The 20769-nt window shown below is 39.6% G+C and overlaps 1 protein-coding gene and 1 long non-coding RNA gene across 5 annotated transcripts; one reads left to right on the top strand and one right to left on the bottom strand.

Annotated features, from left to right (window-relative positions):
* Positions 1–54: 54 nt before the first annotated feature.
* Positions 55–14129, bottom strand: LOC103476267 (putative monooxygenase p33MONOX). Of its 4 annotated transcripts, none has more exons than XM_008428478.3 (9): positions 13971–14129; positions 8874–8997; positions 6254–6315; positions 4634–4809; positions 4442–4556; positions 4149–4276; positions 2859–2959; positions 2564–2751; positions 55–482 (listed from the first exon to the last, which is right to left on the bottom strand). In XM_008428478.3, exons 3-9 carry the CDS (start codon positions 6276–6278, stop codon positions 274–276), a joined length of 942 nt encoding a protein of 313 aa, XP_008426700.1. In that variant the 5' UTR covers positions 6279–6315; positions 8874–8997; positions 13971–14129; the 3' UTR covers positions 55–273. The 4 variants fall into 4 exon arrangements, with proteins under 4 accessions (XP_008426700.1, XP_008426701.1, XP_017164156.1 ...); XM_008428479.3 differs by lacking the exon at positions 13971–14129 and adding an exon at positions 11817–11979 and having other exon boundaries at positions 55–479; XM_017308667.2 differs by lacking the exon at positions 13971–14129 and adding an exon at positions 11817–11978.
* Positions 14130–14710: 581 nt separating this feature from the next.
* Positions 14711–16157, top strand: LOC145554834 (uncharacterized). The gene is made up of 2 exons (XR_014090844.1): positions 14711–15106; positions 15790–16157. It is a non-coding gene; the product is annotated as an uncharacterized LOC145554834 (long non-coding RNA).
* Positions 16158–20769: the final 4612 nt, after the last annotated feature.

Below are 20769 nucleotides of genomic sequence, written 5' to 3'. Positions count from 1 at the left end.
GGATTTCAATAAATTTTGAATTCCTCCTGAATAAATAAATGAAACCCAGGGGGGTTTAAAATGCTTTCAGTCTGACTGGAGTTTATTTTATTAATGATATATAGAAAATATAAACATCAAATGAGCAGCAAGCACAAAAAGAATTTCTTTGGAAACAGTAAGACTCATGTTTCTGTTTAACCTGAACAATAAGGGACTGTGAACAGTAAAATGAGGAACTCTAGGGTGTTTTTTTCATGTCATGGGACCTTGGTCGTATCGACGGCGTTCGTCTCAGAAGCCGGACGGCGTCAGGATGTTCATGTCTCGGTGTTTGAGCTTGTGTGGCCGCGCTCCCTGCCGCCGACCCTCCACCGTGGGGATCTCCATTTTGGGTGGGGACACCCTCTGGGGGTTGTCAACTAGCCGTGTGGCCTGCGACTTCATCACCTCCATGGGGGTCGGCTTCTGGGCTCCACGGTACGCCTGGATGGCAAAGCCTGCTGGGAGAAAAAAACGCAGCAGTCAGCATATGCAAAAACTCTACTTTGAAATGGACTACATTTAATAAAGAAAAAAAAAGTTTTTAGAAAAATCATCAATAATCACTAAAAAAATTTACTGAAGCATATTTTCTAGATTGTTTGGATACAAATTTCTAGCAACTTCTACTTTGTCATCAATGTTGTTCTGTTTCCTTCAGGTATAAATATGACGCGACACAGAGGCTTGCTTATTTTAACCACTCTTGAAGATGGGAAAGACAAGAAAACCTGCTCTTTAAGAAAGGCAGACATGTCAAACTGATTACAAAGAACTAGCTACTGCATCAAAACCACACATCTCTACAGACTATCTGGAACTTCTCTGCACAGAAGAAAGCAAACATTTCCTTAAACTATTCATGTAGGTCTTCACTTATTTATAGAGCTGTTTAAAAACAACCAAATCTGAAGTAAAAAAAAATTCTACTGTTCATCCAAGATTTTATCTCACTCAAGCAGCCAAACAGAGGATAAATGTAACATTGAATGTCATCTGCATAGTAGTGAAAAAGATATGTTAAGTTTGTTTCTCCTTTGGAATTTAATTTACCTGAAATAATTAATTTTTCATTTGGGATTAACAAAGTAGTTTTTAATTAAAAATTGAATAAAAAAAAAATCATCCCCAGTGGCAATAAACATAATTAAAAAAAGCATAATGACCAAATCAAGACAAATGGTTCATCAGACATAAAGTCAGAGTTCATCCAATACCATCTCAGTCTATAGACCTACATCCTATAGAAGAACTCAGGTTAGCACAGGAGAGGACCCAGCACAATCTGAAGATTGTACAAAGAGGAACAGTCAAAGATTGACTCACTCTATTCTTATTTAAATGCATTTTTGAGCCATCTTCAGATTATACATTTCTAATCTACTTTTCAAATAGTGCATTTTTATTTGCTTTGCACTTTTGTAGCAATTCTTGTTATAAGATGTCTATAGCCAATTAAAAAAAATATTCTGAACAAATTTAAAATCTCTTAGGAAGATAAACAAATCTCCAATAATCCCAAACACATCCAGAAGAGATCATTCCGATTCCTTGATGACCTACCTAGAGTCATCCTGGAGGAGAGATTTTAGGTCTCCAGTTCAACCATTCCAGATGTTAACATCTAACAGCAGCTTCTCAGCAGCGTCTGCTGTCTGGTGTTCATGTGTTTATGTAGAGGGAAATTCTGCGTCACTCTTTGCAGGGGCCAACGACTGACAAGGTGAATGTTGATCAGTGTTTACTGCTAGTCTGAAGGTCTTGCTTTCATCCTTTAACCCAGAATGTGGCTGTGAATCTGAGGCAGAACCTCAATCTACTGCTAAACCACAGTTGCTGTAGATTTAAGATCTTTTTAAGACCATTATGAATACAATTTAAGATCTGTATCATGACAGAAATGTACTGAAGAAAACTGAACATTTCACATAGTAGTAATGCTCAACTATTTTGCACTGAATGGACATATGAATAGGCAACAGAAATGAGCCAGAGGCTAAGACAAACATCCTTCAGCAAACTAGTGATAAATTTACACTAGTTTGCTAGATAGCACATGCATGCTAACAGCTAGTTAGTGGGAGCCTCAGAAAGAAATGAAGATGTCTGCGCACGACTAAACGTTTGCTCGATAGCAAAATCCTGCGAGGAAAATAAATTACGTAGAACGTACGACAGAGTCCTGCCACCACAAAATTTAAGATCTGTGATTAAAGTAATTAAGGCCAACATGTGTATCATTACCTTCTTAATGTAATGATCAATTTTTGGCAAAAAAATAAAAAAAATCACCTCTTTCTTACCAAAAGATGTTTAAAGCAAAAAATAAAAAATCACTTTTGGCAAAAAATAAGGCCATTATTTTAAGAGGTGACGATATTTTCTACTGAATATGTGACATTTTATGGCCTTAGTTTTAGATACACAGATATAGGACTTACTAAGGATGCGTGAACAGATCACTCATGCTGGATAAAATGAGTTTGTGTTGCTAGAACTTGTTTCTGTTTGTATTTAAGCGTTTGCAGGCCTTTGCCATTACCTGCAGCAGAACCGTCTGATCCCACGTCAGAGGCTGAACTCTGGACAGGAAGTCGAGGCCCAAATACGCCCCACCGCTCGACCGCTCCACCTACGCCTGGATCTCCCGCCGCTCCTCCTCCTCCCATGTCCACACTGCTGTTAGAGGAGCTGATGCTGACCTCTGACCCCGTACTCCCGAACCAGCCTCTGCAAACCAACACAAACAGCATGCCGGCTTTCAGCCCCTTATCCAGGTCACGTCGATGCACTGAAGCGGGGCTCAGACCACAGGAAGCTGAACGCTGCATGTGTACCTGCGCTGCTGCTTCGGCGAGCTGTGCGGAGTGTTCGATGGAGTGGACTGGGCAGAGGAGGATTTCTCTTCTCTGGCCTCCAGGCTTTGGATCTGCAGCTTCTACACAATGACACAGAGGAATCTGTTATCTAGCATTGCTACATCTGATCCAGATCTTTGCCAAAGCATTCATAGCCTTTGGACTTTTCCACATTTTGGCACATTACATAACAAACGTTAATGGATCTTATTGGGATTTTACGTGACAGAGCAACTCAAAATGATATGGAAGGACAATGAAAGATGATTTTTGATTTTTTTTTTTCTTTCATTTAACATTCTGAGAAGTGTGTCTGCTTTTGTTTTCAGCACCCTGAGTCCATACTTTGTACATGAATATTTTGCTGAGATTGAAATCTGCCAGATTCCTGTTTGCAAAATATGTTAAAATCAGGAGGAGCAATTTTGCAACTTCTAAATTTGTTATAGGTTTGAACTTTAAAGCTATCCTCCCATAGTATTTCTGGATGTATGTTTAGGCTGACTATCCTACTTGAAGCTGATCTCCACTCAAGTCTTTTGCAGCCTCCAATAACAATCAGGGGTCTGAACATAAATGTGCACCAAGACTTATTTTCTAATATTTGAAAAGTATGCATTATTTGCCTTCCACTCCACAAGGAGAATTTCAACAGCAAGCAGATGAATACAAATAATAATAGTTCAAACCAGGCAGAAATACTGGAGTTGCATTTTTCAGCTTCGCTAAAGATAAAATACTTCATGAAATTTGGATAAATGAACTCTTAACGGAAAAAAGAAAGGAAAAATGGAGGAGGATGTTACTACAGACCACTACACAAAACAATGAGTTATATTGTACATCATTTAATCCTGTAAAGTCTTACAGAATCTTTGCACATACAAAAAAATGCTTCTTCCATTTCCACCAAATACTCCACCACCTCGAGTCAGAACGTAATATCTGCCCATGACTCAAACGTTTGCCTGACAGAAAAGTCCTGCAAAAAAAAATAAACTACATAGAAAATACGAGATTAATATCTCTGCCAAGACAAAATGTAAGCCCTGTGATAGACATATATAAGGCTATCTTACATGTTTTTGAATAAATTTAGGACATTTTAAGGCCTTAATTTTGAATGCATGAATTTAAGATTTTTTTTAAGGGTGTGCGGTCACCCTGTTCATGTGATCTGCGGCTGTTATTGCTCAGCTGGCCTTTAAAGCCAACATAAAAAGCACACTATTGGCTCCTCATGTTTTATTACTGACGTGCTGATCTGACCTGGAGGGACTCGGGGACGCGGTGGTGGTGTCTCGTCTCCTCCGCTGTCAGGCCTTTGTGTGGAGTGTAACTGGTGTCGGTGAGGCCCACCGTCTGCTCAAACTTGTACATGCTTTCCTGAGTGTGTTCTGAGGGCGAACGACAATACATTCACTCCAGTGGAAAGCTGCTTGACAGCAAAATCTATTTTCAGTCTTAATCAAATAATCCAATTTAGAAAATATTCAGATAGCATGGAGAACTTTCCACCCTAATAAAGGGTCGTTACGTAGATTATAGGCGCTCTAACTTACTGGTGATGAGAGAATTCATGATGATGGACGAAGCCTTAGTTTTCACTACAGCTGGAGCCTTGAAGAGGGCGCCATCCTGCCCGGCAGCCTGTTTGACGGCGCCGCCTTCATCCTCCTGTAAGGTCAAACACTCAGACTGAAAGTGGACCTGTTGGGAAACAATCAGGCGTGGAAATGTAAACCATGTTTTACCTCAGCCAGCTGGGAGAACTTCCTCTCCGGTATTACAGGCCGCCTCCACAGGTTGTTGATGCTGATGTCGTGAGGCGGCGTGGACATGGGGGCCTCCAGGTTGTCGTCGTAGCTGAGGGCCCGTCGAGTCATTCCAACAGGGAGTTTCATCCCACCCATCCCAGAACCCTCGATGGCTGCAGAGATAAGTTCATATTTTGTCCTCTTTCACTGTCATATTATTTCATCTCCAGAATGGAGAGATTTCACCGTAGTAAAGCAGCTCTGAACAAAGTGGACAAAAGCTTAAGGTTAACATTAATGTTTTTTTGTGCTTGGAGTCGGTCTCAACAAAATATTTAAAGGGACTGAATCACTTGAAAGACAAAAACTTAAAAATAGGAAAATATCCAGACGTTTTGTTCCATTTTTTTAAGCTAAGAAATAAGCAGGGAAATTGTCTCCAATTCAGAAAATGTTGGGATGATGATTTTAAAAAACAAAACCATCAAAAACAGAAAAGGTGTCCGAACCTCATCTGGGTGAGCTCAAATGATAAAAATGTGAAAATTGATCAACTGATGACTCCTTAGAGGAATATTAGTTTGCTATAAGCAGACAGATTAAATCTATTAAGCTTCTGTCTTTTAAGAGTCGATAAATCTCATCTCGTGAACATGGACCTGAAATAGGTCACTGACAAGGAAATTCTAAGGATTTATTTCCTCAGAGTTTGAAATTTTAGACGATGAATTGGTTTATTTACAAATAAATATTTTTTTTTAAATCAATTATGAAATTAAAATGTTAAAACACAATTTTAAAGTTCAAAAATGTATTAAAAGCAAAAAACAAAACAAAACGCTGCAAAACTTTGTTAAATCCAATTTATAAACTAAATGTAAAGAAAAATCCATCATAGAAATGATCTCAACTCCATTTCATAACTTAACTTGAGACAGACGGAGCTTATCCTTCCAAAAATAACTAGTTTTGCTTGTTTTATTGGGTGTCCTGACCACAAAACAATTTAAAAGCAAAGTTTCAACATATTCAGTTACATGTTAACTTATTAATACTATCTGGTGACATGGAATATGATTCAGTTTGGAACATAAATATTGTTCAGTCACAGCTGAATAAAGTTAATAGTTGGTTTAGGTATGAGATTGCAAGTGGTTGCAGCTGTAAGTTCATATGAGGTCCAGAAGCAGTTGCCAAGTTTTAAAGCTCCGGTCTGAGGCGGTTTTTCTGATAACGAAGTGAGCGACTGAGGGACTTTGGTTTTGTTGATATTTAGGTCAGAATATTCCCACAGCGGACAGATACAAACATTAACAGAGCAGAGAATAACCTGTGGTAAAGCTCTGCAGAAAGGAGTTGAGTAATCATGTTCAGTAAGTCAATTAAAACATTTTGTTTCAGATCAAACTAAACTTGCATTTGTGACTAATATTTTTTTTTATCATTTTATACAAGTTAAATATTTCTTCTTTAATAAAACCCTTAAACTAATGAGAATCAAATAAGCCTTTTTTGTTACATATGATGTATCTTAAAAAATAAATAAATAAAGTGGGCAGAGCATGTACTGATTTATCAATTTAAAACTGACCTTCATTAATCCACATCAGTACTCACCTGGTAAGTCACCAGATCCAGACATAGCTGCAGTTAATTAACAAGTTGAGACAAGGGAGAACCTGAAAGGAAGAAAAGGAAACAGAGAGAGAGGCGTTGGCTTAAATCTGCCTGATTTCTAAACTGAAATCAGACCAATATCTGTTTAGAAATCACACTGTATTTCTAAACAGACCATAAGCATTAGACTTATGTAATAAATCTACTTGTTACAGCAGTGAAATCATGTCTGAAAATTTTTGCAGAAAACAAAAACAGCCGCTAAATTAAGTAAATTTATTCAAAAGTGCAAAGTCTTGTTGACTCTGTAGAAACCCCTTCTGGCACAAGAGCAGCATTCTCCTATAGTACTTCTGTTCTGGTGAACTGCTAGGTAACCGCTCCCCTCTGCCACTCACCTTTGCTGCACCTTTCTGCAGCTCCTCTCTGCCTGTTAGTGAGGAGAACCAGGTGGACTCAATCTCCTAGCAATCAGAGTGCAGGTCCTTTTGGTGTGACTGACCTGTCACTCCGGTTTTAGAGCATCAGAAGCAAACAGTGCTGGTAGCATATAAATTCAGAACTGTGCAAAAGTTTCTACAAACTGTGAAAGACAGTCGGTTTTTCAGCTATGTGCAATGTGGACCATCATACAAAAAATAAAGATGAGTCAACTAAATTAAAGGGCTCTTTGAGTGAAATCCAGTTCAAACTTCCCAGTGGAAACTATCCTTTCAAGTGGGGAGTCGCACAGCAAACTAAACCTGACAAAACTTGACAACTTCACAAGACTGGAGAATAAAGACACAATGAGCTCTGACCTTAGTGCAATCTAGGGCTACAAACACGGAAATAAACATTTTATTGCCTAAAACGCAACAACACAGCATTCCTTTAGTGAACGCTAGATGAATAGTAGCAAAAAATGCATAAAGGTTCAAAACTGGATTTTACTTTTAAGCTGCGGCATATTAAAACTCCCTACACATCCTTACCACAACTTTCATTCTTTCAGGAGAAACAAATTCCTTACATGGGACTTTTGTATTTCAATATTTTTTACATAGGATACATATTGTGTTTAAGAGTAGTGATGGGTCCAGCAACACCGACGCGCCGGCGCATGCATCAAGCCCATAGACCAACACCCGTGTCGGTGCGCGTATTGGTTTCAGCAAGTCACGTGACCAATACAGGAACTGCTTCGAAATGACACTGGATGCCAAACTGTGTTTATAAGGAAGCAAATCTGTCAAAAGCATTTACCAAACAAATTCTTTATCTTTTACATTATCATCTATGGAGCAGCTTCAAAGGAAATGTTTCTGCAGTGTGGGACCATTTTGATCTTATATTGGAAAATAAATTTGTTTTCATTTTTGTCGTTTCATCCGGTTCTTGTCAGTTTCTACATAATCTATCTGAACCCAAATTCAGCTGAAACTGACTTTTAGTTTACTTTCATATTATGTTCTGCAGGTTAAGTGTTGCATATGTTTCACTAAACTGTCTTATTTAAATAAATCCACCTTTTCAATACTGAGGCATTATGAGGCCAGGCATGAGTCTCAGATACACCTAGATAAACTCAGATATGCAGCCATTCTACAAATTACTCAGTTGCTTTTGATAAATCATTTCACATACAGTGAACCCTCGCTGTAACGCGGTTCACTTTTCACGGTATCGCTGCTTCGTAGATTTTTTTGTGCAGTTTTTTTTCCCACGGTGTTCTTTGTCCTAATTGACCATATGATTGGTAAAAACAGTCTCCGCGCTACCTGAGTGCCAATAAATTTACGGTGTTTAATATAGATTGGCCACTCAGGAGATGGAAACTTAAACTTTCAATGTCTGCTGGAAAAAAAAACTGGCCAGAGGCAGCAGAACCCGACCGGAGGCTCGTTTGATGAGATCCGTCACTCTGCCGTAGATACAGCTGTGAATCTCGCGGGGCAGCTTGGAGGAGACGCTTTAATGACATGACTGCGGATCACATTAATAAGGCCAGATTGATGCACACGCACATCCGCCGACCTGAAAACAGGTTTTGTTCTTTGGTTTCAATGTAGAGTATTTATTTATGCTGTGTAATAACTGTAAAAACTAAGGCAACTACTTCACGGATTTCGTCTCACGGGTCATTATCGGAACGCAACCCCTAAGAAAAACAAGGGTTTGCTGTAAATGTAGTGTTTACTTAATTTTTTTCTACAGCAGAAGTTTTGTCAAAAAAGCGTAACAGGCTTAATTTCAAAAGGTTGTAAAAACTTTTTTTTAAGTAAAAATGTGTTGGGGGGGGGGGGGGGGGGCTGTCCATGCATCCTCATTCCAAACACATTCACTTAAATTTTCACTTTATGGTACATGTTCTTCACATTCTTTTTTGACTGTGTATCAAATATATTTTAAATGTAACTGAAGATATGACATAATACAATATATAATATTCAATAAAATACAAAGACTTAAATCTTATTGTATAGACTTGGTCATCAAATCCCTACGTTGCCTGTAGGAATTTTTAATGTCCAGCAGGTGTCAGTATTGAGTGACACAGTATCGACACAGTATCAATACAGTGTTGCTGAGTCGAAAACGCCTCATGACGTTTCATTTACCCATCACTTAAGAGACCTACCTTCCAGTTTTGTTGCTCTGACTTGGGTTAGAAGGAGTGGAGGTAATGGTTATACTGATCTGTCGGATGAACACAAACGCCTCTGGCAATGCATTGTGGGAGAGCAGCAATGCCACTGATGCAACTGAAGGGACAGCAGAGAACAAAAGTGAGTCGTTCCGTTGCATAAATCCTGCAGAGGACAAACAACCACTCAGTGTTTCTCCCTAAGAGCCAACGCCGAAGCGGAAAACCAGAGTATGGGCAGTAACACACAGTACGCCGCTCTGTGTGCTCACCATCACTTATTGTGAGGAAAAGATTGAGAAAGCAGATGGAGGAAGTGGAAATGAGTTTCCTGTCTCCCAGTTCAGCCTCGGCAGACAAAAGACTAAGTTCACATGGAAAACCGACAACGACAAACTCGATCAAAAATGGTTTTACCGCCAAAAATTGAACTGCTAAAGACTGCCTCAATTTTTGGTAGCTTGTTAGAGTTCAAGGAAAATGAATTGTTGCTTTGAAATGCAATTATATGCAGCTGGTTAGTTGGCCTTCCAGTCTTCTAGATATAAAAACTTGATAAAAATGTTGATAAATAAAATGCTAACATTCTCAGTAAGAGGTTGAGAACAAAACAGTAAGAAAAATCTGTTTTGTGTCTAATCACAATGTAAGTAACTTATCTTTGGTTTTGCTGCAATGTTTTTTTTTTTTTTTCCTTTTCATCAATTATTACATTCTGCTGTGGTTTATATTGACGCCTCTCTCCCCCATTTTAATGCCTTTCGTATTTTTTTTTATCCATTTTTAACTATAGAAAAAATTTCATGAGGAATAAAAAGGTATTTAACTTTTTATTAAGTTATTTTACGATTGAAATCCACTTTTTATTGTCTAAAAATATAGATTTATTTTTCTTGGGTCAGTTGGTACTGTAAACACTGCTGCCTTGGAGCAAGAAGGTCTGGTGTTTGAATCTCGACATGGGGTCATTCTGGATGGAGTTTGCAAGTTCTCCCTGTGCATGGAAGGGTTCTCGGCAGGTGCTGCTGCTTCCTCTCTGAGTAAATAACGTGTGGTGTGACTGTAACTTCAGTCAAATATTTTAAGATTGAATTGTGCAGTGATCCAGCATCTGCATCTAAAAATCCCCTCACAAACCAATCACTAGCCTTCATGTGGGCCAAATTACTTCCAAGTGGGTCCATTCTTTCACGAACTGTTTGTATGTTGAGGGTGACACATTTCTTGCATAACCTTGCGTGGTGCCAACAATGAGACAGCAACACAGATTAAAGAAGACAGAATATCAAAGCGTGACATGGCAAGGGTAGCTGGTGCCGTTAATAAACCGTTATAAAACCGGATCACTGCAGCCAGGCTTTAATGTGCAGACGTGCACCTCAAATTAAAGACATGTTTGGTTCAAGAGGGCCTTAAGGCAAATGTTTTAGCTGTGTGAAGCTGACACCCCACCCACGCCAAAAAATCCAGCAAATAGTCTGAACGGTTAGTGCTCTGTTTGTGCAGGTTTGTGCCGTTAAAACTGTTGTTTGTGCAGCTTTAGTTTCTAAGATATTAAAATTTATTTTTTAGGTCATCCAGAGTTCACCATCCCCCATATTGCTCCAAAACAAACCAAAGTGGGCTAGTTCGTTAGTGCTCCGTTTGTGCAGCTTTGGTTTCTGAGATATTAAAATTTATTTTTTAGGTCATCCAGAGTTCACCATCCCCCCATATTGCTCCAAAACAAGCTAAAGTGGGCTAGTACGTTAGTGCTCCGTTTGTGCCGTTAAAATTTTCGTTTGTGCAGCTTTCGTTTTTGAGATATTAAAAGTTATAATTTTTGCCGATGACGCCATCAGCCGCATCCATATTGCTCCAAATATCAAAATTTTTACTTTCACGCTGTTACGTCGCCACCACCAACTGGTATGTAGTGTGGACCACAATGTCACCCTAGGATTATATTATACAAATGACTAAATCTGATTTTACTTTATTTGGTGCTTTCAGAGTTTAAGATTCAGCCGGTCACATTCACCCAATTAGGGGACAATTAATTTCACCTGCTGCATGCCGTACTTTGTTTTAGTTCTTCGTTGGTTGTCTTCCAGCACATTCCTGTCACGTAAGTCTTGTTTTCGGTGTCGTTTTTATGCAATTGAGGTTGCTATATTTTTTGTAGAAAAGGGACTACAGTATAAGTTGTGGCATAATCAATACAGTTATAGTAAAATTCACTGTACATCTAAAATGGGACTGGGACTGCTGATGACGTCATCGGTCAAAATTATAACTTAATATCTCAGAAACGAAAGCTGCACAAACGAAATTTTTAACGGCACAAACCTGCACAAACCATTCAGACTATTTGCTGGATTTTTTTGACGTGGGTGGGGTGTCGGCTTCACACAGCTAAATATTTCTGAGCTAAAATCCGCTAAAAAAAAACAACAAAAAAAACAACGCGAAGGTCCTGACAGGGTCATCTGCTTTAACAATCCATTACCAGACTGCATTCAAAAAACAGCTAAAAGAAGCATCGTCATGTTATTGCTTCAGACCTGTCGTTAAATTTCCGTTAAAATTTTTATTCTATCTAATGTGGCCGAGGCGAGTTATTCGTCGTTTAAAAAATATTGTGAAGTGCTCGTTTCTACGAAGAAAAATCCGATTCAAGACGCTTGTTATTGGGCATTCACAGTATAACTAGACTCGAAAATTATTTTTAAACCTACTCAAAAATTAACATTAACTGCCAACGCCGCACAAGACCGACTACAACTGACCATTTACGTTGCAAAAAGTCGTTTTTGCGTGTAACTTCGTTATTGTTTTGCACAGAGAATAGCGGAACCTCCGCAGCGCTGTGCTGAAAAGCAGAGTACATCAAACAGATAGTAGGTAAATATGTCTGAAAACTGTATTATTAGCGCATTTTGCATAATTATCTCTCACCTGAAGTAACAAATGTATCAAAGCAAAGACGCAGACGCCGTTAATACGCCGGTTTCGACTTGTAGGCTAGCCTTACAACAAAGCAGCTGGGCGGCAGCCATTATTGTGTTTGCAGACGGAAAAGCTTCCTCATGCACTGCAGGTTTCTTTGGTCTCGCTGAACATCGCGAGAGAAAAGAACGCATGCGTGTCTCTTAGCTGTTTGCCGAGATGGTGTGTTCATGTCTATGGTTGAGATCTGCTCCGTAAAAAAAGATGTAGGGTATGAATTATTAGAAAATTATTAAAAATATATCCTTTAATTTCGACGATATTTTAAACAGAAACAGGTTTATGCCTCCAAGCTGTTCTAAAAATATTTCCCTTACGAATTTCTTTGGGTCTCGGTTTTTTTTTTTTTTGTCAGATACGTTTCAGATAATTAAAAAACGTTCAATATCAGACAATAACCTAGACAAACATATCCAGCCCTAATCATGATTGCCCCCTTGCTAATTAATCATGATTAATCTTTATTTTAATCACTCAGTTCCATGCCATACAGAGGCCTGATTATTGCCTTTGTCTGAACACAAGTGCTTCTCTATTTACCCTTAACATGCTGCTAGTGCAGCTGGATTTCACCACATAGGACAGTTAAACGATATTTTTAGTCCTATTCTGATTTGAACATAACACAAAGTAAAATAAAAGATCAGAAAAAGTAGCAAAACGGAAAACATTCATGAACAAATGGGAAACAAAGTCACTGACATCTTTCAGAGTGAGAAATAATGGTGATTTAAAAAATGGTAAGTCATTTTTAAATATTTGGGACAGACTCGCCACGTATCAACAACCTCTAATGTGTGGATCATACAGTTTTTTTTTTTTTTTTTTTTGGCTGTGGGAGGAAGAGTACGCCTGGACATTCTTGCTGTAAGCAATTATATTGCTGCTAATAGCAATATAATAATAATAACTATTATTATTATATTATTATACATTACATTATTATTATTATCAACTACTTTTTTTGTCTCGAAATAAAGATTTTCTTTCTGTGTAAACTGTGGTATTCATGCACAAGGGCGTGGGAACAAGTTTATCATTGGGGGGGACGCATATTGGAAACTTGAAAGATCCGTAAATAGCTTGATAAAAAATGTCAAACAATGTTGTCATCAACGTGTTACTCTAATCTGACCCCTTTTAACGAGTAATCTAACGTGTTGCTATTTACAATCCAATAATCAGATTAAAATTACGTATCCAAGTTATGTATTTGATTATTTTTAGAAAACACATTGTTGGTTTTCTTCTTTTTCCTTGGGGAGATACGTTTCATATGTAACACTAGCGACACAAACGTAAACGATGGAGGGGAAAGAGATGCACATTTTCTGGCTGATGGATGAATTTTTCACTGAGTGATCAAATTACTCTTTCAAAGTAACTATGCCATCCATGGCAATAAACTAACTACACTATATATCATATGTGTGTAGACCTGTCACAATAACAAATTTTGATTTTTGATAAACAATATTATTGTTTTTAGACCATTTTAAGTAATAAATGTTAATGGAAAAATTATAATGCAAGAACACAATCTGAAAGATCAGTATACTTTAAATTATAATGAACATTTAACACTGCAACTGAAAGGCATTTCAAATATCCTAAATAAATTAACAAAACGACAAATAAAATGAATTTAAGTCTTTGTAAATAAAATTTTCCTTCAAAAAAGGTTTAGCTGAGACCAAAGCACCAACCTGAAAGCTTTTATCATACAGTTTTTGTAGAAAGAAAGAGAAGTGATAAATCATGCCAATGGAAATTATTGAATTTTTAAATTGATCATGAGCACGGAGCTCGGTTCATTGTGCGCGTTGAAGCGGACACGCAGCGGCACGAGCTGACGCCGCCGCATGCGCAGCGTGTCGCAGCGCCTCGTGCATCTCAGGATCTTTGCAAATCGGTGCGGATCATGCGCGCCGCTCGGCTCCAATGTAAACCTCAACTATAAACGCCATACCGCTGTCTTGGCTCAAAAACGCGACTATAACTCAGCCTTTAGGAGAGTCTAAAGGAGATGAAAGCTCGGCGGGTGGGCTGGTACAGTCTATAATCAGTTAACTCACACATTGTGATTAACATTAGAGTTGCTACCTGTAACTATCCTGGCTCCCTGGCTGGGCTGGCAGTTTTGGCGTGTCTGAATCGCTGCCAACAAAAAAACTCCGCTTCATCTCCAAGACAACGAACAAAATATGTGTCCAGTTTTTGGCTTTTTCTTGCTCTCTTTTTTCCATCCTTCTCACTTTGCCGCTCCACACCATTTCAAAATAGCAGAACAAATTTTATGTTTTTTGAACAATAACCATTTTTGTTGCTAATCTGTTGCTAAGAGATGAGTGTGTTTACTGGTAACCAACTGCCACGAAGTGAACTTCAGATTTTTACTTTTGCTAAATTTGCCAAAGGTAAATGTCTTATATCTAATCAGGTAAGCATCATTTCGAAATAGTTTGTTTTATAAACTATATCCTCCTGACTACCAGTAGTTCATTTTTGTCCTCTGTAGAGGACATTTCTAAACTTGAATATCTCCCACCCCCTGCATTCTACTGAATTAATTCCTTTTGGTATCTACAGAGGACATTTAGGGCTTTTCAATGATGCCACATGTGAAGGGGTGGGGCTTTTGTACCTTCCTTTTTCTCATTCATAAAAATGACGTTCATCAGTAGAAGCACATTTTATGGGGAGAGACAAAGTAAGTGCATAAAACTTTTTATTGTGCAAATTTTGATTTAAAATTTTGTTGGCATATTCTAAATAAGTCTCTTAGCAGCATATTAAAACGTTCTATAAATTATTTTGACTGTATTTTATCATAGTATTTAAAAGTTGAAAAATTGTCCTCTGTAGTGGACATTTGTAATTATTTTTCTGTTTTTTATCCATCCATCCTTCCATCCATTTTCTGTACACCATTGTCCCTTAATGGGGTTGGGAGGGTTGCTGGTGCCTATCTCCAGGTAACGTACCGGGCAAGAGGCAGGGTACACCCTGGACAGGTCGCCAATCTGTCGCAGGGCAACACAGAGGCAAACAACCATGCACACTCACACCTAGGGAGAATTTGGAGAGGCCAATTAACCTGGCAGTCATGTTTTTGGACTGTGGGAGGAAGCTGGAGAACCCGGAGAAAACCCACCATACACAGGGAGAACATGCAAACTCCATGCAGAAAGACCCCTGGCCGGGAATCAAAGCCAGAACCTTCTTGCTAGGCAACAGTGGTCAGTTTTGTCAATGTGAAATTCATTCTTAAGTTGATGTTTGGATATTTTCTTTGGAAAAAAACTGGTTGCCATCAAGTTTCAATTTCAAATGCAATAAGTGGTATTTCAAAAGAGCAGAAGAAATATGTTTTTTGAACAAAAACAATATTTGTTATTAATCTGTTAAGAGATTAGTGTGTTTACTGGCAACCATGTGCCACGAAGTGAACTTCAGATTTTTACTTTTACAAAAGACACAAACATTTCTAATGTAACTATTGCCCACATTAAAAGTAGGCTTTTTCCTAAAGTAAGGTTTTTAGCTATTTTGTTTATTTATTAACCATGTTTAGCACACTGAATGGAGGAGGTCAATGTAAGACAACATGCTAGTTATAGCCCACATGCCACGGGCTGCATTTAGGTTAATATTACCATTATTCGATCGAGAGCCCTAAATACTGTATGTTTATGTTATTTCCCTCAGTTACTCAACTTTTACTGTTACAGAAACTCACAGTTTCAGTGTTGGGTCACATTGTATTTGGGAAATGTTTGACAGTTGTGCACATAAGAAAAAAATAATGCAGTTTACTGCTAGGTGAAACGCTAGTTAAAATCAAACCTACTTGGAGATACTCAGACAATGTGTATATATATCTATTAATGTTTATATAAATTCCCTTCTCATCCTTCCGCAGGTGGACTCTTTCATCCTCTGAACTCAGGTCCTCTACCAGAGGCCTGGGAGCTTGAGGGTTCTGCGCAGTATCTTGGCTGTGCCTAGAACCTGACATTTCCGGACTGAGATGACTGATGCTGTTCCTGGGATCTGTTTTAGCCACTGCTCCAGTTTGGGGGTGACTGCCCTGATGGCCCCGATGACCACAGGCACTACCACAGGTCCCTGCGCTCCTCGGCCCTGTAGACGCAGGGTGAATCCTAGCAACCTGCGGCCTCTTTGCCGGGAGCACCGAATGCCACCTGATGGAGTAGACCTGCCCATTTCTGCCAGGATCGGTTTGGTAAATGCCAGGTTGCTGACAAATAAAACTTTCGTCATTAGGGATTTCTTTTCCTCTTATTGATTGGATGTTTTATTAACAGAATCATGGACAAGTGGTTTGGTGACTCCAGCATTTTTAATGAACTTGTATCGCGGAACTGCGGCTATTTTAATGCTCCAAGGATGTCAGGGTCCGGTGGAGGAATAGTGACTGTTTTTAAAAGCAGTTTTACTTGTAAACAGTTGCCTTTGGCCTTGTTTAGTAGCTTTGAGATCAGCCTATTTGAACTTGGCAGCTCTCACACTGTGCTGTGTGCGGCGGTCTATCGACCACCGAAGTACAACAAAAACGTTATAAATGACTTTTCTGATTTCCTGGCTGATATTCCAAGGTACGACCGAGTTCTCATTGTTGATGATTTTAATATTTATGTTTGTCGTCCTACTTCACCTATGGCTCAGTCATTTCTTAATGTTACCGATTCTTTTAATTTTGTGCAGTCTGTGACTGGTGCTACCCATGAGCATGGTCACAGTCTTGATCTGTTATCTTATGGTCTACCAGTTTGTAATTTAGTGATTGGTGACTCATTATTTTCAGACCATATGCCTGTTTTATTTGAGATAACACTGTCCTGTGCTAAAGCTAAAGCAAGCGCTGCAGCTCGGTTCTATCATGTTCTTAACCTTTCTACAGCTGGTCAGTTTTCTTCTGTTTTTAATCAATTTATTGGTGTATAAAGCGCTTCATAAATAAAGTTGGTATGGGATGGGATGGTACTGTGGTCTTCACCTTCCAGGCCTTTTCCAGTTCCTCTCTTGAGGCCCTGGTATTTCTCCAGTTTCTCATGCTCCTTTTTCCTGATGTTGTAGTCACTTGGTATTGCTACATCCACCACAACGGCTTTCCTCTGTTGTTTATCCACCACCACAATGTCCGGTTGGTTCGTCATTACCATTTTGTCTGTCTGGATCTGGAAGTCCCACAGGATCTTAGCTCAGTTATTCTCCACCACCTTTGGGGGTGTTCCCCACTTTAATCTTCCAGTCCATATTCTGCAGATGTTCCTGTACACTGCCCGCTACTTGGTTATGTCATTCCATGTATGCTTTCCAAGTACCTGGGAATACCACAAGCAAATGGCAACCTGAATGAAGTCACAAGGAAAGGAGCCACAGCCAAATACCTCCAACGAATAAGGCAAGTCCTGAGAAGCCAGCTTAATGGCAAGAACAAGATCTGTGCGATAAACAGCTATGCCTTATCAGTAATCAGAGACCCTGCAGGAATAATCAGCTGGCCAAAGGAGGAGATGAAGACCACCGATGTTAAGACACTCGGAAACCACTGACCATGCCTGGAGGGTTCCACCCCAAATCCAGCATTCTGACTAAACACGAGTCATAGGGAAGGTAAATAAGGCAGGTGATTCCTTGAGTTTTCTAAATTGAGGGAACCAAACCTTTTTGGAATCCTAAAGACCTTTATTGGAAATAAATGCCCTTCTTAGAGGATTAAGAGGCAGAGCGACCACAAAGTTGATTTGTTGGATTCTGTGAAGACGTTTGCAGTCTAAAGAGGATATGCCACTCAATTCAAGAAGAATGGGTCTAAGTAGTTCCAGCACGCATCTCCTCCTCAGGGTGAATTGTTTGGAATTAAATGCTGAACATAAATCTTTTGTTGATAAATTACAGGCCTTAATATGTTTAATTTTTCTTTTGTGTGTTTGAAGAAATAAATTAATTTTTTTTTCTTAAAAGGATCAATCAATTAATTTTATTTATTAGGGACTCTTTCATACTAAAAGCAGCTCTAAGTATCATGAAGTTGAGGTGAGGTGGTGAGAGAAAACGCAGACGAAGCCCAGGGTGTAGATAGATGAATGATGATGAATATTTAATGATGAGAAGCTCACAACAGTCCAGGAACTGGCAGCACGGCAGAAACGGAGGCTAAGCTCAGACCGGTAGCAACAGAGCAGCTGGAACTAGAGCTAATGTAGACTCAAGACAAATAGTTCAACTGACGACGACTAATTGTACAGACTCTCGGGACTTAACAGTCCAACTGAGTAGACTGACTAAAGGTCAACAACGAACGACATATGACAAGTGTCTGACAAAGAACAGGGACAACAGGTGGGCTTAAATACACAGAGGGTAATTAGGGAGACTAGACATATCTGGGAACAATCAAGACGGCACAGAGGCTCACAGGGGAAAACGGATCCAGACACAGAAAAACCTCAAAACTAAATACAGAGAAAAACAGATCCTCACACTAGGGCTGTCCGAACAATTAGCCCTCAGGTTTCCCTGACAAACTGTTCCCACAAAAATGAGCCATAATACTGGATGGATAATAAATGACTAAAACTATATGATCACGTAAGGTTAAAATAAGATTCATAAATATATATGTATAGAAACAAGGAAAATTACAAAAACCCTAATTGGTTTCTATTTGCTTTTTCTGTCTGTCTGAGCCTCGCGGTGCATCTGACCTCTGACCTCAACTCCTCCCAACTGTCTTCCCATGGACCAGATGATGTCCCTCCTACAAAACCAGCCGATGAAAATGACAGAGAAGATCTGGAGGATCAAGAAGACAGAAAAGACCTCCATCACCTCCAGGGGACAACTGTTAGTCTCCTGTTGGGCATTTGGACTGAAAACTGTGTGAGACTGAGCTTTAACAACCTCCGCTGGTCTGCTGTCCAGTATCAGCGTAGAGCAGTGTTTCTCAACCTTTTTCGGTCCAGCGCCCCCCTAGCCTTTATCCAGGTCCCTCACCGCCCCCCACCAACAAATTTGTAGGCTACTTTGCACTGACAATTATTTTATTATTAATGTTACTATCATTATTGTAGATGTTTTGAATCGGCACACCGATTATGTTTTCCCGTACACTTCAGTGCGCCTTACGCTCCTTCACCTCGCGCACATAACGGGGTAAATGTAGCGAGTTTTGCACTAAACGTATCGGCGTCTGGAGGAGGGGGCGGGGGGGGGGGGGTGGCGTATGTTTCTACGCTCCTTCGTGGAGGGGCGCCGATTTATGTTTTCGCATCCACCTGAATAATGTGAAGTTGCGCTCCTACCCATGGCACTTCAACAATTTACTTGACCTTTTATCTGGAAATAGTGTCTGTTTATTCTCTATTAATTATTGCTCGAAAGGTCTTGCCATAGTTTATTCCTCGGTATTTACTTTAGTTTCTTAGTTTATTCTTGCATTTTGTTCTTCATTCATTTCCATTTAGTTTCCTTTGATTAGTATTATCCTCTCTTGGTTTATTGCTATGTCCACTTTAGTTTCTTTCCTGTTGCTAAATCATTATCATTTATTGACCACCAGTAATTTTCACTTATCACCTGCTGCGCCGCCTAATCATCATGTGTTTCACATCATGTGTTGATTTTTCACTGTTCAGCGTCGGATTCTCTGTTTTTATGCCATAATTTACATCTAATTCATCGCTCCGTTTTGCCCGCTTCTCATGTTTCAGAATTTTGCGCAATGTGCGCGTCGTTTTTATTTTTATTTTTTATTTTTAAACTCCCTACGGTGCAGGGCGGTCGGGAAACATATCGATGGGGAAAAGGCAGACTGACATAAACCTTTTAAAACAACGGAAACTATTTCGGTGTTCTGATTATTGAAATATAAAAGTGCTGTGGTACCGTTGTTCCCTCAAACCCGTTTCATGTCGGACCACCTGCAGCACCGCTATAAAATGAACGCTCTCTATCGTGGTAAATGGGTTCATTTTTCAGAGGGATACAAAGTGAAGGTATCGTGATTTTAGTAATTACATGTTTGTAAGAGCGATTTTCTGTTGTCCTTCCATGGAAGTGGGCAGCTTTCAAATGGAAATAAAACACTTTTTAATATAAATTGCTGCTGTGACATGATCACAGAACTGCAAAAACATATGTATCCTACATAAATACCAGACAAAGTGAATCACAGCAGCAATCAGCCGGTGTTACGCTGAACTGATGCGGAGCGGAGCTGCGCCATGAAGCTACAAACACTGAACAGAAGAAGAGCTGCCATCGATACAGTTGCAGCCAAGCATGATTTAATGTTACACAATACAGTTTTACCAAGTTGCTCAAAGTCTAAACTGGCATTGTTGTGCATTTAAGGTGTAAAGTTTACCTTAGACCAAACGCCCCCCAAAGGCATCCCAGCGCCCCCCTTTTGTAAAAATGTCCGCCAGCGCCCCCTGCCGTCCTCTGAACGCCCCCTGGGGGGCGGTACCGCCCACGTTGAGAACCGCTAGCGTAGAGGAAGAAAAGCTAAACATGCTTCAGAGCTGTGAGAGAAGACGAGTCTGAACTGTTGACGCTTGTTTCATCTGTGGACAACATGGACATTTCCTGAGGGACGATCTGGACAACCCAAAGATCCAACACCAGAACCAGTTGGACTGACAGGAAGCCGGAGGAAAGAGACGGGGGAGGATTTGGCTGCAGCAACGCCGAGACCGAGTGCGTGAGAGGGGCGAGAAGGAAGGAACAACATGAATCTACATCCACCACTGTGAAGGACGACCTGTCTGTAATGTCCATCTAGATCACGACTTTAAATCTGAAACAACAGAGCAACAGAGTGAGCAGCAAAACTTCACTCTACCAAGTATCAAGTACTTCAACTTTTGACACC

Source organism: Poecilia reticulata, chromosome 14, assembly GCF_904066995.2.
Source record: "Poecilia reticulata chromosome 14, P_reticulata-male-v2, whole genome shotgun sequence".
NCBI classification, from domain to species: domain Eukaryota; kingdom Metazoa; phylum Chordata; class Actinopteri; order Cyprinodontiformes; family Poeciliidae; genus Poecilia; species Poecilia reticulata.
The sequence above is the reverse complement of the archived record's forward strand: the minus strand, read 5'-3'. Positions and strand labels throughout refer to the sequence as shown.